This window comes from Prionailurus viverrinus, chromosome X (genome assembly GCF_022837055.1).
Source record: "Prionailurus viverrinus isolate Anna chromosome X, UM_Priviv_1.0, whole genome shotgun sequence".
NCBI classification, from domain to species: Eukaryota; Metazoa; Chordata; class Mammalia; order Carnivora; family Felidae; genus Prionailurus; species Prionailurus viverrinus.
Window position 1 is genome coordinate 75709204 of NC_062579.1, and position 17424 is coordinate 75726627.

The 17424-nt window shown below is 36.8% G+C and overlaps 1 protein-coding gene across 2 annotated transcripts; it reads right to left on the reverse strand.

Moving 5' to 3' along the window:
• Positions 1 to 15701: 15701 nt before the first annotated feature.
• Positions 15702 to 17205, reverse strand: LOC125157105 (protein BEX1-like). 2 transcript variants are annotated; one of them, XM_047843329.1, is made up of 3 exons: positions 17121 to 17197; positions 16647 to 16729; positions 15702 to 16300 (listed from the first exon to the last, which is right to left on the reverse strand). In XM_047843329.1, exon 3 carries the CDS (start codon positions 16293 to 16295, stop codon positions 15912 to 15914), a length of 384 nt encoding a protein of 127 aa, XP_047699285.1. In that variant the 5' UTR covers positions 16296 to 16300; positions 16647 to 16729; positions 17121 to 17197; the 3' UTR covers positions 15702 to 15911. The 2 variants fall into 2 exon arrangements, with proteins under 2 accessions (XP_047699285.1, XP_047699284.1); XM_047843328.1 differs by lacking the exon at positions 16647 to 16729 and having other exon boundaries at positions 17121 to 17205.
• Between the last annotated feature and the right edge of the window lie 219 nt (positions 17206 to 17424).

Genomic DNA, 17424 nt, shown 5'->3' on the forward strand with positions numbered 1-17424 from the left:
TGAAATGCAGAAATATTGATATTACACCTATTTATTATACTAGATGTCAGCGTTTAGTGTGAATCCCTGATTATATGCACTTTCTTCTTTATATTTGATTGAAATATACATGCTACCAACATACCCAGAAGACTCCTTCTACATGTAAAGGGGTAAATATATTATCTTCTCAGTGGTTACTAAAATTCTTTTTATGACTGGTGTGGCAAATAAATTACATGGCATTAATCCCTTGTACTTTGAAACTTTGTATACTCTGTAGGTCATAAAGATGTCATCTGGTATGAGTGAAGACTTATTTGGTAAAGTATTTAGAAAAGAGCAGTTATATACTAAAGCACCTTCAGTATAGTTCCATTTAATTTTTATCATATATGTAATACATACATATGTGCATCTATGCACATATATGGAAAAATAATGCAAATGAATAATAATCAAAGATAATGATAATAACTCTTGAGGCATTTTCTCATTGCAAATCATATATACATATATAATATTGAAAGTAGTTAGCTGTATCTCTATATGTTAAAACATAGGCTTATATACTATATATGTTTATGTATTATATTATTATATATGATTATGCTATATATGAATGCTCACAAACCTCCTGTATAGTAGGAGATTTTTTAAAACAAAAATCACAGAAATATTAATGACATGTATATATTACAATGGTTATCAGTAAGAAGTGGAATTAATTGCATTTTATTATTATATCTGACTACATTTTTCATATGTAAAAAAGTAAAAACATTTTATCTTAATTTCCAGCACTAAAATTCCTTTAGGAGTGGGATGACCAAAAACTATGTCTGATATTGGGGACAGGACTTTGAAGATCCAGTTGGGTTTTTAATTCTAAATACTGCATGACCGGCCTCCTGCTGGGGAAAGAGCCAGATAATTTTCCACTTTGGGGGAATTGGTAGGGGGAATGGATGGTAACCTAGCTGAGGGCAGATTAAGTGAGATGTTATTTATCGGGTTGAGGAAGTTTCCTTTTCTTTCATCCAGGCCAATCATTCATGGGCCATAGGGCTGTCAGACTGTACCCTGATCTTTCAAATGGTGCCCCTCACAACTGTCTTCCACTTATATCTTCTGTGAAAGGATGGTAAGGTGCTAGCATTTTCAAGGATAGGTACATTTGTCTCCATCCTTTGAGGCATGCCCCCCACCAACACCTGTCCTCAGTTTCCAGAAGAATAGTTCTGTCTCCTCTGATATATATATATATATATATATATACACACCATATATATACATACATATACATACATATATACATATATGTATATACATATATGTATACATACAAATATGTATATACATACATATATATACATACATACCATATATATATATATATAAATGCCACATCTTCATCCATTCAACAGTCGATGTACATTTGGACACTTTCAATGATTTTGCTATTGATAATGGAGTTAAAAAATCAGGGTGCATGTACCCCTTTGAATCAGTAATTTTGTACCTTTTGGTTAAATACTTCATAGTACAATTGCTGGATCATGGGGTAATTGTATTTTTAACTTTTTGAGGAGACTCAATATTGTTTTCCAGAGTGACTGCCACAGTTTGCCTTCCCACCAGCAGTTTAAAAGTTTCCCTTTTCTCAGAATCATCATCAACATCTGTTGTTTCCTGTGTTGTTAACTTTAACCATTCTGACAAGTGTGAGGTGGTATCACTGCAGTAAGGGATACTCTAGTGTCTTCTGTACTTTTCTCAAGCCCATCTAGTATATTTTTTAAAAATTATTTTTAATGTTTATTTATTTTTGAGAGAGAGACAGACAGAGACAGCTCGAGTAGGGAAATGGCAGAAAGACTGGGAGACACATAATCCGAAGCAGGCTCCAGGCTCTGATCTGTCAGCAAAGAGCCCCATGCCAGACTTGAACTCACAAACTGCAAGATCATGACTTGAGCCGAAGTTGAAAATTTAACCAACTGAGCCACCCAGACACCCCCCAGCTAGAATCTTTATAACTGTTTTAAATTCCAGTTCAGACATCTTACTTATATCTGTATTGATTAAATTCCTGGCTATTACTTCTTCCTGTTGTTCCTTTTGAGGTGACTTCCTCTGTCCTGTCATTTTACTAGGTGACTTTAAACTAAAGTGTAAAGACAGTGTAAAACCTGTTCTATTCCTGCTTCTGAGTGTAATGACTATATTTAGAAGAGGTACAGAAAAAAAAGGAAACAATAATTTTTCGGGGTAGTTCAGTGATATTAAATACATTCATAATGTCATACAACCATTACAACCATCTATGTCCATAATTTTTTTCTTCTTATATAACTGAAACTTTATCCCCATTAAATAATAACTTCTAATTTTCTCCTCACACCGGCCCCTGGAAACCACCATTATACTTGCTGTCTCTATAATTTTGACTACCTTAAGTGCTTCATGTAAGTGGACTCACACAGTATTTATATCTTGTGACTATTTCACTTAGCCTAATGTCCTCAAGGTTCATCTATACTGTAGCATATGTCAGAATTTCCTTCCTTTTTAAGGCTGAATAATATTCCATTGTATGTATATACCACATTTTGCTTATCCATTCATTTGTCAATGAACATTTAGGTTGTTCCACATTTTAGCTATCATGAATAATGCTGCTATAAACATGGGTGTACAAATATCTCTTAAGAGATCTTGCTGTATATTCTTTTGGTTATATGTCCAGAAATGTAATTGATGAATAGTATGCTAATGCTACTTTAAAATTTTTGTGGAACCACCATACTGTTTTCCACAGAGGCTGTACTATTTGAGATTTCCATCAACAGTGCACAAGGGTGCACAACCTTACCAATTTGTGTTGTTTTGTTTTGTTTTTCAGATGGTAGCAATCCTAAAAGTTAAGAGGTGGTATCCCATATACTTTCACTTTGCACTTCCCTAGTGATTAGTGATGTTAAGATTTTTGTATGCGCTTATTGGCCATCTGTATGTCTTTGGAGAAATGTCTATTCACTGAATTTTGAATTAAGTTGCTTGCTTTTTGTTGTTGAATTTTAGGAGTCCTCTATATAATCTGGATAGTAATCTTTTATTAAACATATGATTTGAAAATATTTTTTCTCATACTGTGTGTTGCTTTTTACCTTGCTTATAGTGTCTTTTGATGCACAAATTTAGAAAATGTTTATGAAGTACAATTTTTCTAATGCTTTTTAGTTGTGTCCTTGGTGTCATATCCAAGAAACCATTACCAAATCCAATGTTGTGAAGCTTTTGTTTTCTTTTCAGATCTTTAGTGTTTTAGAAATCACATTTAAGATTTTGATCCATTTTGAGTTAATTTATATATATACATATTGTTAGGTAAAGGTTCAACTTCATTCATTCTCATATGGATACCAGTTTTTCAGCACCATTTGTTGAAGATACTCTCCTTTCACCATTAAATGGTCTTGTTAACTCTGTCAAAAATCATTTGACCATAGAGGCACCTGGTTGGCTCAGTTGATAGAATATTTGACTCTTGATGTCAAGGTTGTGAGTTTGAGCCCCACAGTGGATGTAGGGATTACTTAAAAAAAATTAATGTTTATTTATTTTTGTTAAAGAGCATGCAAGTGAGGGGGAGGGGCAGAGAGAGAGGAAAGAGAGAATCCCAAGCAGTCTCCATGCTGTCAGCATAGAGCCCAATGCAGGGCTGATCTCACAAACCATAAGATTATGACCTGAGCCAAAATCAAAAGTCAGACACTTAACTGAACCACCTATGTACTTCTACTTATTTTTTTAAATTATTTGACTATGTATGTTAAGGTTTATTTCTGGACACTCTATTCCATTCCTTTGGTGTATGTATGTTTTTATGCCAATACCAAATTCTTTGATTACTGACTGTAGCTTTGTAGTAAGTTTTCAAATTAAGCAGTGAGGGTACCCCATATTTTTCTTCTATTTCATGGTTGTTTTGGGCCATTAAGGGTCCCTTGAGATTACATATGAATTTAAAAATTTTTTTGTACCTGAAAAAAAAAGTAATTGGTTTTTAATGGGGATTGCACTGAATCTGTAGATTGCTTTGGAAATATTGATATTTGAACAGGTTTATGTCTTCAAATCCATGAACATTAAGTGTGTTTCCATTTACTTACATCTTCTTCAATTTTTTCAGCACTGTTTTGTAGTTTTCATTGTACAAGTCTCAAAAGACTCATGAATGTACTTGGCTAAGTTGTAAGCAGAATTGTTCACATAATTTCCTTTTCAGATTATTATTGTTAGAGTGCAGAAACACAATTGATTTTTGCACGTCAACTTTGTATCCTTATAATTTGCTTAATTTGTTTATTGGGTTCTAATAGTTTTTTGAGGAGGGATATTTAGGATTTTCTACATATAATATGATATCTACAAAGACAGATAATTTTACTTCTTCCTTTCCAATTTGGATGTCTTTTTTTTTTCTTGCCTATTTGCTCTGGCTAGAACTTCCAGTAATATGTTGAATAAAAATGATGAAAATAGACATCCTTGCCTTCTTCCTAATCTTATAGGGAAAGCTTTCAATCTTTCACCATTAAGCATGATAATCACTGTGAGTTTTTCATGTATGGTTTTTATTGTGTTAAGGTGGGTTTCTTCTATTCTTAGTCTATTGAATTTTTTTTATCATGAAAGGGTATTGAATTTTGTCAAATGCTTTTCCCTTATCAATTGTAATTGTCATGTGGTTTTCTTCCTTCATTCATTCTGTTAATATGGTGCATTACATTGATTAATTTCACATGTTGAACCATCCTTGAATTCCTGTATCTAACATAAAACAATGAAACTCACTGTTTGTGTCTGGAAAAGTCTTTATCTCTCCTTCACTTTAAAAAAAATATTTATTTATTTTGGAGAGAGAGAGAGAGAGAGTAGGGGAGGGACAGAGAAAGGGGGAGAGGGAGAATCCCAAGCAGGTTCTGCATTGTCATCACAGACACCAACGTGGGGCTCAATCTCATGAATCACAAGATTATGACTTGAGCCAAAATCAAGAGTTGGATGCTTAACTGACTGAGCCATCCAGGTTTCCCTCTCTCTTACTTTTGAAGGGTAATTTCTTTGGGTAAAGAATTTTAGACAGGTAAGTTTTCCTTTAAACACTTCAAATAACTTATTTCTCTCTCTTTTTGCTTGAATGGTTTTTGAAGAGAAGTCCCAGGTAATTTTTATCCTTGCTATTCTATATGGTGAGATGTTTTTCCCCTTCTTTGGCTTTTCAAGATCTTTCTCTTTGTCTTTGATTTCCTGTAGTTTGAATATTACATGCCTTGGTATACATTTCTTTTTGTGTGTGTGTGTATTTATATTGTTTGGTATCCTTGAGCTTTCTTTATCTGTTATAGTGTCTGTCATTACTTTGGAAAATTCTTTTTTTCTTTTATTGTTTTATAAACATTTTTATTTATTTTTGAGAGAATGAAAGAGAGAGAGAGAGAGAGATGGAGTGCAAGTGGGGAAGGGAAATAGAGAGAGGGAGTCACAGAATCTGAAGTAGGCTTCAGGCTCTGAGCTGTCAGCACCCAGACCAATGAGGGGCTTGAACTCATGAACCACGAGATCATGACCTGAGCCAGAGTTGGACACTTAACCGACTGAGCCACCCAGTGTCCCTCCTTTTTTTCTTTTAATTCTGGTATTCCTATCATATATATGTTAAACTTTTGTAATTATCCCACTATTATTAGATAGTTTTTTTCTATCTGTAATTTTCATTATTTTTGTTTTTCATTTTAGTTTGGGAAGTTTCTATTGACATATTTTTAAACTCGCTATTTTTTTTCATTCATGTCATATCTGTTGATGAACCTGTCAAAAGACAGTCTCCATTTAACTTTCTTAATGTTGTTAAAGAACATTAAATTCCTAAATGTTCTTAACTTCTAGCATTTTCTTTTGATTCTTTCCATATTTATGCTTACAATACCTACTTGTTCTTGCATGTTGTCCACTTTTTCTGTTAGAACCCTCATCATAAATTCCTGGTTTGTTATTTTAAAATTTCTGCCAGAGTATGGTCCTTTCTTTCTTTGAAAAAAATTGTTTGTCTTTTGGTATGCCTTGTACTTTTTTGTTAAAAGCCATACATAATGTACTGAGTAATAAGAATTGACATACTTAGGTCTTTAGTGTGAGATTTATGTTTACCTGACTAGAAGTTAGTCTGTATTTACTACTTTACCTGTAGGTATCACAGACCAAAATTTCCTCTGGTGTCCTTGTTTTGCCTTTACTATCAACTTTGGATTTTCCTAGAGACTTCTTTTTAGTAGGTTTTGATAAGTGCATTTTTTCTCCATTATATGTCCCTGTTATTTTACAAGAGACTTATTGATGTAGTGGTAAAATGTGGGGGGAAGTGAAGTTTCTATTATCCTATGATTAAGTTTCAGTCTTTTAGTGAGCTTGTGAAATGGGCTGTGACCTTCAAAAGTGGTTCTCAGATCTCCCCAACAATTAGGTGAGTCCGGAAGACTAGAGATGGATATTTTCATTTATCTACCTGGTAAACTGGAGACAACTGAAGTTGAGAATTTCCCTTCCCCCACATGGAAGTCTAGAGTAGCTGGGGTTGAGTATTTTATTTTACTCATTTTTGTTAAGTTTATTTGAAGGCAGCTCTTTTTAAAAAGAACAGAATTCTTTGGGTGTATTTTTAAATGGCTATATTACCCTCTTGCTGGAAACAGGAAGATATTTTTTCTCTGATCTTCATTGTGAGTGGCTTGTAGGGTTCTTGGAAGTAAAATGCATGAAAACATGGAGTGCCTCTTAATATTGGATCCACCTAGAGTTTTTAATTCTTAAGCTTATCAACAATAAGCCTCTAACAATTCATCAATTATAGTTTATTTCCCTACCATGGTTCTGGCTTCAACATTGATCTGCTCCAGAATTTCTGCTCCAATAACCTGTGATTCCCTATATACACCTGTCTCTCTCTCCAGTTGATGAGGTCAGTAGTATGATTTGTGGCTTCAATTGTCCAATGGTCTAAGAATTGCTGATTTTTGGTTTGTCAGCTTTTTGTTGCTGTGTGAATGGAAGTGATGACTTCAAAGCTCCCTACATACAGAACTGGAAACCAGAAGTTGAAATGTGTACCTTTAACCTGGAAAGACAAAAGTCAACATCATCAACAACAAAATAATTTGCTGTTTTTCATAATGGGAGATTTTGACACAGTATATACCAAATGAACCTACTTCTGTTTGAAATATATGCACACAGATGGAAAAAAAAACCTGTAGGATGTTATACTTTAATGATTTTAATTGAGTGATGTATCCTAAAACAACTATTCATCTATTCATTGTGTATTTATGCAGCACCTACTGTGTATCAAATAGCGGTGGTCCAAATCAATACCCCAGCATTAGATCTTGGAACTGAGTTCTTTATTTTTGATATATCCAGGAAATTATTGTAAAACCTGATATTTTTGGCTCAAGACTGTAATTTTCAAATTTTGTTCAGCTTCTGCTTCCCCCTGTATATTCTGTGACTCTCCTCCTCTCTCAGTCACACTGTTGATGAGTCAAGGGTCACACCATTGCTGTACTTGCTCTCCCCTGGATAATAGAGGGAAGAAAAATGAGAGTGTGAAGTGGAAGCACCCCTGAAATCCCTTAGGTCTGTTCTGCATCCAACACCTCAAAGATATTCCATACTACTGTGATCTGGCAAAGAAAATTTGGTAACTTAACAGCACAGAAGTGGAGTAAGACACATCATGTAGAAGTCCCTATGCCCTTGATGAATTAGTTGTCAAAGTTAATTGTGAAAGGGGAATAAAATATGAAAGCTCATGGGAGGCGATAGACACAAGGGTCTATGGGTGCAAGGCATGGACTTTGAAGAATTCACTGAAAAGACACTCATTACAAGGATTAGAGGTGTTCCTTTCTTTAGGGGAAAGTCTCAGGGTCAGCAACTCAACCAGATTCCTGAGTCTACCCTAAAACAGGTTAGATAGTAAAGTGGGAGTAAAACACATTCCCCAAGCTATTTTCTTATTCTCTTTTCTCAATAATTCACCTGCCTCATTTTTTATTTGTTCAAAAAGTATTAGGTTGAGATTTATGAGTTTGCTGATATATGCCTGGTTTTAGCCTTAAAATGGCAATTTAAGTTCAACCTACTGTCTCTTGGGACCTACAATGTGTCAGGCACTGGAGTAGATGCTGGATATGTGCTGGTGAATAAGGTAGACAAGGTCCTTCTGAGCATGAAATGTAAAGTTTAGTCAAAGGAAAGAAACATTATAAAAACATAATCTCAAATTGTGATAGAGAACAAGGTTCTTTGGGTGATAACATGAGGGGCTAGACCAGGGAATGAGAGAGGTACTCTCAGAAACCATGATATTGTGTACTAAAGGGTAAATAAGAGGTAGCCAGGGAGAAGTAGTTAGCCTTCAGAAGGAATAACAGCATGTGCACAAGCTCTACGGCAGGGAAGTCCTTGGCCCATTTAGAACCAAAGGAGGCCTGTGTGGCTGGACCTTATCAAAAAAGGAGGAGAGTAGCCCTGCTGATTGGGAGAAGTGGCCAGGAGCTGGGTTTTGCAGAGCCTGAAGGCCACGGTAAAGATTAGTTTTGATTTGGCTTTAAGTATTTAAATTCAATGGAGGCATTAAGTGACATAATTGAAGGGAAGAACATGTTCTAATCCCTCTTTATAATATTACTTGGAAAATGAAATGAAATGAAATGAAATGAAATGAAATGAAATAATAAAATATTACTTGGATTTCCATGTAGAGGCTGGATTGAAGAAGGGTAAGAGGAGAAACAAGAAGATCAATTCACTGATGACTCAGAGAATCTGTGAAAGATACAAAACAGTTGTAAAACAATCCAAGACATCATGAGGGAAGCAGAGCATGAGGTGCCTGGATAAGTCCATTATTGCACATGCCAACTTCTGGGGGAAAAGAAATTTAAAAACCACAAGGTTCTGTCAGCTTCATGAGGAAGAACAACCTAGGTTGAGCCTTGAAATGTGGGCAGGGTGAGGAGAAGTTCTCGAAAGGGCTGGTGAGGGAGAACAAGTAGCTTTGCTGGGGTAGAGGTGACCCCAATAAGATTCAAAGCTTAAGCAACTCAAGTGTCTGCTTTTCAGAAATGCTATTCAATAACATACAAGGCTGACTTTCTACCTATGTTTGGAGGAAGGGATGTGCCCAACACATCTGGCACTGGTTCATTAATTGGGGAAAGAATCTGGGAAGGGAGGTGTTACAAACGTGATAAAAGTGGAAATTTTGTAAAAAAAAAAAATATATATATATATATATATTTTCTTGTAATTCTCTCCATGTGGTTCTGTTCCTCACTGACTGTTTCTTGGGTTTCTGTAGGCACAGACCCACATGACTTCCACTTAACCCTAGTTAATGGTCTTACTAGACTTGGTACTCTGGAGAAACTTCCCCTTGTTTTGATTTTTAATCCCAGGGTTCCAAGAATCCCTGATTTCTATCAGTTGGGAGCTTCTGCTTAATCATTTTCATTATTCTTGCTTTTATTCTCATTCTCAATTCTTTCTCTTCCCTTTGAACGTTGGCATTTTCTGGACTACTTTAGCTTTTTATGCTCTGTCTCCTGTCCTTTCAAAGGTTATTCAATATGTCATCCTGCTGTTGATATCCCACTGAGGGCCTAGTAGAGGCCATTCCTATTTGTGAAGTTCCCAGTGTAGTGTGTGCTTACTCAACATCAACTTCTCCTTTCCTTCCTTAACAGAACTCCAAACATCTAGATTTCCACCCCACCTCTCCTTACTGGTAACTTCAGGAGGCAGGCCTAATTATTCTGAACCTGTCAGGACTTGGAATTTCTCTGAGGATTGTTACTAGTTGAGGATGGCCAATGATCTTAAAATGACCCAGTCAGATTGAAGATATTGTCCATGGTTGAGAGAGAGGTTTTCCCTTCTGTCCTGAGGGACAAAACCAGAAAAGAATGTATCCTCAGTCACCACAAGCAGCCATCCCATTGTATAAGGTGTAACCACCAGCCTTAGGATGAAGCTGACACTAGACATGGTAGAAGTGGACCAGAGATGGAAGGAATCTGGGTCCTTGGTAACATCCTGAATCAGTCAGCCCTGAAGCCTGTCTTACCTACTCCTGCTCTTTCTGCTATGTGAAATCGTAAACTTCCTTAATATTTAAGCCATTTTTCAGTCAATTATTATTTACATACAGCTGAAATTCCCTGCCCAATATAACTGAAATAACTCCATTATTTATAATGACTATACAGCCTTCCAAAGTATTACTGCATCTTATGTATTTATCTTTCCTTTATTTATAGGTATTAAAGTCATATCTAGTTTTTTGGTTTTCCAAAAATGCTAAAATAGATATCCTGCTATTACATATACTGTTGACCTTTGAACAACATGGATTTGAACTGTGTGGGTCCACTTCTAGATGAATATTTTGTAGTACAGTACTGTAAATATACTTTTCTATTCTATATGATTTTCTTAATAACATTTTCTTTTCTTTAGCTTACTTTATTGTAAGAATAATATAAAATATATATTATAGACTAATGTATTTTGTTATATATCTATATAACATACAGAATATGTGTTAATTGACTATGTTTTTGGTAAGGGTTACAGTCAACAGTAGGTTATTAGTAATTAGGTCTTGGGGAGTCAAAAGCTATATGTGGATTTTTGACTATGTGGGGTGTGAGTGCCCCTAACGCCTGCATTGTTCAATGCAGGCCATCTCTATTTTCATACTTTCCCAGTTGGTTGTTTTCATAGATCTGGTACAGATCATTTGTATGATTTCTCACCTGGAGTGTAGTCATAAGCATAGAATTTCTGGTTCAAGACTATAGAGTTGTTTTAAGACTTTTGATACATATTTTCAAAGTATCTTTCAGAAAAGTTGAACCAATTCTCATTCTTACCAGCCCTGTATGTAAGTGCCCATGCTCTTTTGTGTTTTCACTGTATGAAAGAACCCTTCACCTCTAGGTATAAATCACTAATAATGGTATGGATTCAAACGTCACACTGTCTGTGTTCAAATTCCAGCTCCACAACTTAACAGTCATGTGGCTTTGGGTGTGTGGTTCATTCTCTGTAACTATAAAATAGGCCTAACAATAGTTTCTTCATGCAACTTACGTGGTTAGGGAAATTGAATAAGGTATGCAAAATATTTAGATTATAATGATCAATAAATGTTGGCTGCTATTATTAAAATTATTTACCAATTTGTTACTTGAAAATGTTTTCTTATTCTCATTTTCATATATCCTTGATTACAAATGATACATAATTTTTTCCATATATCTATCAGTCAATTGTAAAATTGTTTAACTTTAACTTTTTTCCATTATGATATTTGTTTTCCCTTTTTCTGATTGATTTAAACCAATTCACTATTCAGTTATGATAGTAACTTTTTTGTCTTTCTTATATATTGTTTTTCTAATATTTCATTTGCCTTTTTAAATTACACTTATATCGGGGCGCCTGGGTGGCGCAGTCGGTTAAGCGTCCGACTTCAGCCACGTCACGATCTTGCGGTCCGCGAGTTCGAGCCCCGCGTCGGGCTCTGGGCTGATGGCTCGGAGCCTGGAGCCTGTTTCCGATTCTGTGTCTCCCTCTATCTCTGCCCCTCCCCCGTTCATGCTCTGTCTCTCTCTGTCCCAAAAATAAATAAACGTTGAAAAAAAAATTTAAAAAAAAAATAAATAAATAAATTACACTTATATCAAATAAAAGTTTATTTTTTTATGTAATAAAATAAGTTATTTTCTGCATAATTCTGCCTTAAATTATATGTTGAGAAATGTCTTTAATGTGCTTAAATTAAATAATCTATATTTTCTTCCAGTTTTGTTATTATTATATTAATTTTTAATTTATGTAAATAACAGCTTTGTCTCAAATAATTATTAAAGATAATGGAAAAGGGTTATCTTAAAATGTTAAGTGAAAAAGAAGCATACAAATAGAATATACAGTATGATCCAATTTTTATAGAACAAGATTCCATTTGTGGACATTTTGTGTAGAAACTAAAATATTTAACAATGTTTACTAGGTTTAATAATTTTTTTCTTTATCTTCCTTTGGGCTTTCTAAAATGAATGTGTATCATCTTATCTTTATTATCAGAAATTTTTAAATAATACTTTTTAATTATAAAAACGTGGTATATCTTAAAATGATTTGGAATGGTGCAGTTCAACAGAAATATAATGTGAGCCATATATCTAATTTTAGTTTTTCTAGTGAACATATTCTTTAAAAGTAAAAAAGTAACTAGTAAAATTAATTTTAACATTATATTTTATTTAACACCTTATAGCCAAATGCTATCATTTCAACATGTCATCAGTATAAAACTTTTTAAGATATTTTACATTCTTTTTTGGTACTGTGGATCTAAAATCTGGTGTATGCTTGGGGCACCTAGGTGGCTCAGTAGTCTGAGTGGTTCTGACTTTGGCTCAGATTGTGATCTTATGGTTCTTGAATTGAGCTTGTGAACCTCACATCAGTCTCCCTGGTGTCAGCATAGAGCCCACTTCAGATCCTCTCTGCCCCTCCCCTGTTCACTCTCTCTCTCTCAAAAATAAACTTAAAAAAAAATCTTGTGTATGCTTTACACTTTTGCATATCTCATATGCATTAGTCATATTTCAAGTTTTTAATAACCACATGCATATCATTGTTACCATATTGTACACTGCATATTTGAAACATAAAAATGTCTTGAGTCCCAAATTGGACCAAACCCTAATTATTTACTGAACTGTTCCTTCAAATTCCTTTTGAGATGCAGTTGATATGAATTAGGGAGTATAAATTGAAGTGCCAGAGAGATAAGTAGATAATCTAAAAAAAGCTGGGTATAAAAATAAAACTGAAACACGTGTCTTTCTAAAGAATTGAAGCCATTGGTAAGCTCCCTCCAGTCGGTGCAATGTGGGAATGCAGGCCCAGAGTTGACAGACCTGAGTTTTCATGGAAACCTAGAATCTGGATTTTCCTGTGCAATTTCTCAATTATTAAATGTTGACAAGGATTCAAAAATTGTACAGCATTGTACAGGACAAACTATGTTTTTACCAAATATAATCCATTTTATGCCAAATTTTGACTTCTGGGATCAGTATATACTTTCAAAAATCTGCTAATTTTATTAACTTTAAAATATTAGGCTACTCATTCTTACTGAACTAAAGCTTTTATTTTCACCTAATGTGCTTTATAACATTAACAGCTAACATTTACTGAGAGCTTAATATATGACTGGCATCTTGGTGAACATTTTCTATATTTTACAGATTAGAAAAATGAAACTAAGGGCAGTTGACCAATTGTATTTAAGGTCACAAATCTTATAAGCGATGATGCCAGTATTTGAACTAAGGTCTGCCTGACTCCAAAGTCTGTGCTTCTACAAACATTCCTTTAAATTGCCTAGGAGTATTCATGTCTAGGTAATCTACCAATCAATCTCAATCTCCCTTCCCCCCATCCACAGAGTCCTCTGGTCCCTTTTAGTCATAAGAATACTACATATACTAGGACTTTATATGCCTCTGCCTTTGTCTCTTATCTTTCTCTCTTTTATGTTCATTCATCTCCTTTACAAAAGACTTTTTCCTTTTCTCATTATCATCTTTCATGTTCCTTGACTGGTAATGTCCTTGTTTTAATCACCTTGATAAGGGAGGGTTCTGAGGCACTGGTGGTGTGCTTGAAGCTGGCTTTTACTGGCTGAGGAGCTAACTGTGAATATCAATATGTTGGTCAGGGCCAGGGTCTTATCTGAAGGTTTGAGAGGGCAAGGATCTGATTCCAAACTTGCCTATGTTGTTTAGCAGGATTCACTTCCTCAAAGGTTATTGGACCGAGGGTCCCAGTTCCTCACCGGTTGTTGGCTGAGAAATACTGTCAATTCTTTGCCATATGAGCCTCTTTAACATAGGAATTTGTTTCAAAGGCAGCAAATGGGAAGGGAGGACATGGAGGAAGTCTTCTGGTAAAACCAAAACCACAATCTTCTGTAACACAGTCACAGAAATGGTGTCATATCACTTTTGTTGTAATCTATTGATAGGAAGTAAGATCTAGTAGTGATTTTGCCCACTCAGCAGGAGGAACAATTACACCAGGGCATGAATACTATATCCAAGGATAATTTGAAATCTGTAGTATTTAAGTTCTGTCACTGATAATTTTAAGGGCCTACATTGCCTTTCATTTATAAGCTCACTGAAGAATTCATTGGATGTGGATCTATTATTGACTTATTTCTTTTTGCACAAGTAATCCATATTCTTTAAGAAAAATGTAGTTGAGTACAAAGAAAAAAACACCCAATACCCTGCAAGAGAACCACCGTGAACTTTTTAGTGTACATACTTTAAATTTCAATTTTTATGTAGTAAATCTAAAAGCCTTTTTAATTTTTTTAAATTTTCTCACTCTGTGCATTTTAATACTTCTCTCCACTGAATTCAGATATTCACTTTTATGTTCTTCATTACGGTTCCTATTTAAGAATCGAGATCATAATAAACATATGCACACAGTAGCCCTTTAGACATTAATGTGCATCAGAATCACCAGGAACCCTTCCTAGAAATTAATGTTCTGGATCCCCATTCAGTAGATTTAGGGTAGGACGAATAGTCTACATTTTTGAGAAAGTCCTCGGGTGATTTTCACATCCATGACAAATTAGGATAGTTTCAAGTACTTCAAGACATTCTTAAAAGGATCTATTGTTCCCTTAGGAATTGCAAGTGATCCCTTCTAGATAAGTGAAGCCACATATTCAAGTTTATTTTATTCAGGGACTAAACTGAGACAAGAATTCAGAGCTCCTGACTCAATCATTATTAATTGTATTTTAAGGGCCTACTTCTTGTCAGGCAGAATTCAGCTTGACTAGCAGAGTAAGAATACCAGACTGGTGAAACCTACTGGAAACTCTGCTAAGTGACTGAACAGGAAATCTGGGGATAAGGGGTCTTCCCTAATAGGTGGGGATGAGGACAAAAATAGGTAAATACAGCTCATACACACTCTTTATGTTGTTTCACAGTCATGTGAAGCAAGCATTGTCCCCAATTTATAAAGAATTCCTAAATTTATTCATCTGGGTAAAATATCCAAATTTCATGACCAAATATTTATTAAGGGACCCTACTGCTTTCACAAGGTCATTAAAAATAGTTTCCATTTATGGGGCACCTGGGTGGCTCAGTTGTTTGAGTGTCTGACTCTTGATTTTGGCTCAGGTCATAATCTCAGGGTTGGTAGGTTTGAGCCCCGTGTTGGGTTCCATGCTGACAGCACAGAGCCTGCTTGGGATTTTCTCTCTCCCTCCCTCTCTGCCCCCTCCTCCACCTTGCTCTCTCTGTCTCTCTTTCAGAACAAATAAACTTAAAAAAAATAGTTTCCATTTCTTCTAAAACTACAGAAAATATAAAACACATCAACTCATCTCACAGAAATATGTCCTTGTATTAATCCTTTTACATATTTAATTTCATCATTTTTCTCTTAATGTACTAAATATATAAACATAAATAAATAATATATAAATACAATAATAAAATACATAGGTTGCTTTTCTTAAACTGCTTTATTAGCTTCACAATATATAACGAGCATCTTTCCATGCAGTAGGCAAAATTTCCCTAACAAAAATCTTACATATTGGGTCAAAAACACAACATTCAACTAGAAGTAATAATAGACTCACCAGGAATGAGTGACATCAAAAGGTTTACAACAAAGGTATATCATGAACATGTAAGTTTAGAAAGCAGGTGTCTTCCTGTGAACCTCAGGGAAAACATCAGGATTCAAGGCATAAGGCAAAACTCATCATGATGGTCACGGTGAGGGGGGTCAGTGCTAACTGCCCGCAAACTATGACTGAACTGTTTTTCTTTCAGCTTTTGCATGAGTTGTCTCATCTCCCCAATCCTTTCCATATTCTCTTCTCTCATCGTTGCCTGTGGCTCTTCAAGCCTCTGAATCACATCCCACCTATACTGCAGGATGGGCTGCCTAACACGGAACCGCCTACGATTTACTCTAGGCACACAATATTCACCAGTTTCCAAAGGGAGGGCCAAGGGATCTCCTTTATTAGCAACTTGCTCATTGTCATCATTTTTTTCATTTCCCTGGTCGGTATTTTCCATGTTGAGATTTTTTACTGCGTGTTCCTCTTTGGACGCCATTACTCCTAGGAGACAAAAGACCAAAGGGTTTGAGGTTTTGGTGGACAGATCAGCACCTAGAAACAGAGGCCTTACTACTCCTCTTTCAGAGCCCTGGATATCAAAGGTTTTTTAAGTCATCATTTTCCCACCTGTAACGCTCCGTGTGCCCTCTAGGGGGGCCTCCAGTATGGACCCTCCTCCTCTCTCACTTCTCCGTCCTACCTCCCCCAAACCCACCATTTTCCTACAAATATATCCCCAGGCTTCTGCAGTCAGCAAAATGGAGGACAGGGGACAGGGATGGTGGAGTTGGGAGGGGGTCTCGAACTGGGCTCTTCACCCGCCCCCCACGCTGTCCCCCGCACCGACCTGGGCCTATCCTTGCAGCCTCCTTCCTCCTGATTCTCGCCGTGCGTGTGCTGCTGCAACACTTGACACCTAGACCTGCAGACCTGCGGAGGGCCGGGGTGGAGGGAGCCGGGACTGTGGCGAAGCTTTTGGCGCCGACCAGCCACCACCTGGTCCCTTCAGGGTCCCGGACCGCCTGGCCACCCCCCATCTGCCTCTCCCGCCCCAACCCCTAGCCTTCCCCACCCCGCCTCAGAGGTTCACCATTTTCCTGTAGGAACTCGGAGGTGATTTCCCATGACTCTTAGTGGCTCGGTTGCCCTCGAGGCCGCCAGCACCTCCACCCCACCTCAGGGGGCCACAACGGACGCTCCCAAGACTGCTGGGTGTGGAGAAACCATGCTGGGACCCGCTGCGCTGATCCTTTGCACCGCCCTCCAGGGTAGGCCTGCAGCTGCCGCCCTGGCCTTGGTACGCGGACCCCAGAGCCCTTACCTGCTCCGCTTTCCTCGGGCCCAGTGCCAGCCCGCCCGACCCGGGGCAGCGGGGAGCTGGTATCCAGCCGGGAATGACGACTGCACCGAAGGCTGCATCATTCTGCAGCTCCAGGTCACGTGAGGGCTTCGCGTCACCAATGAGTTTTCTCCCCTCCCACTCTACCTCCTCTGACAGCGGGGAGTTTTGCAGGACCCTGCCCCCTACCTCCGCACTCTCGAACTCTTGCCAGGCCTCAGTACGCACAGCCTTGTAATTCAGCTGTGTCTCCTTCAATCTGAGGGGTCCCTAGTAGCCTTCTGGC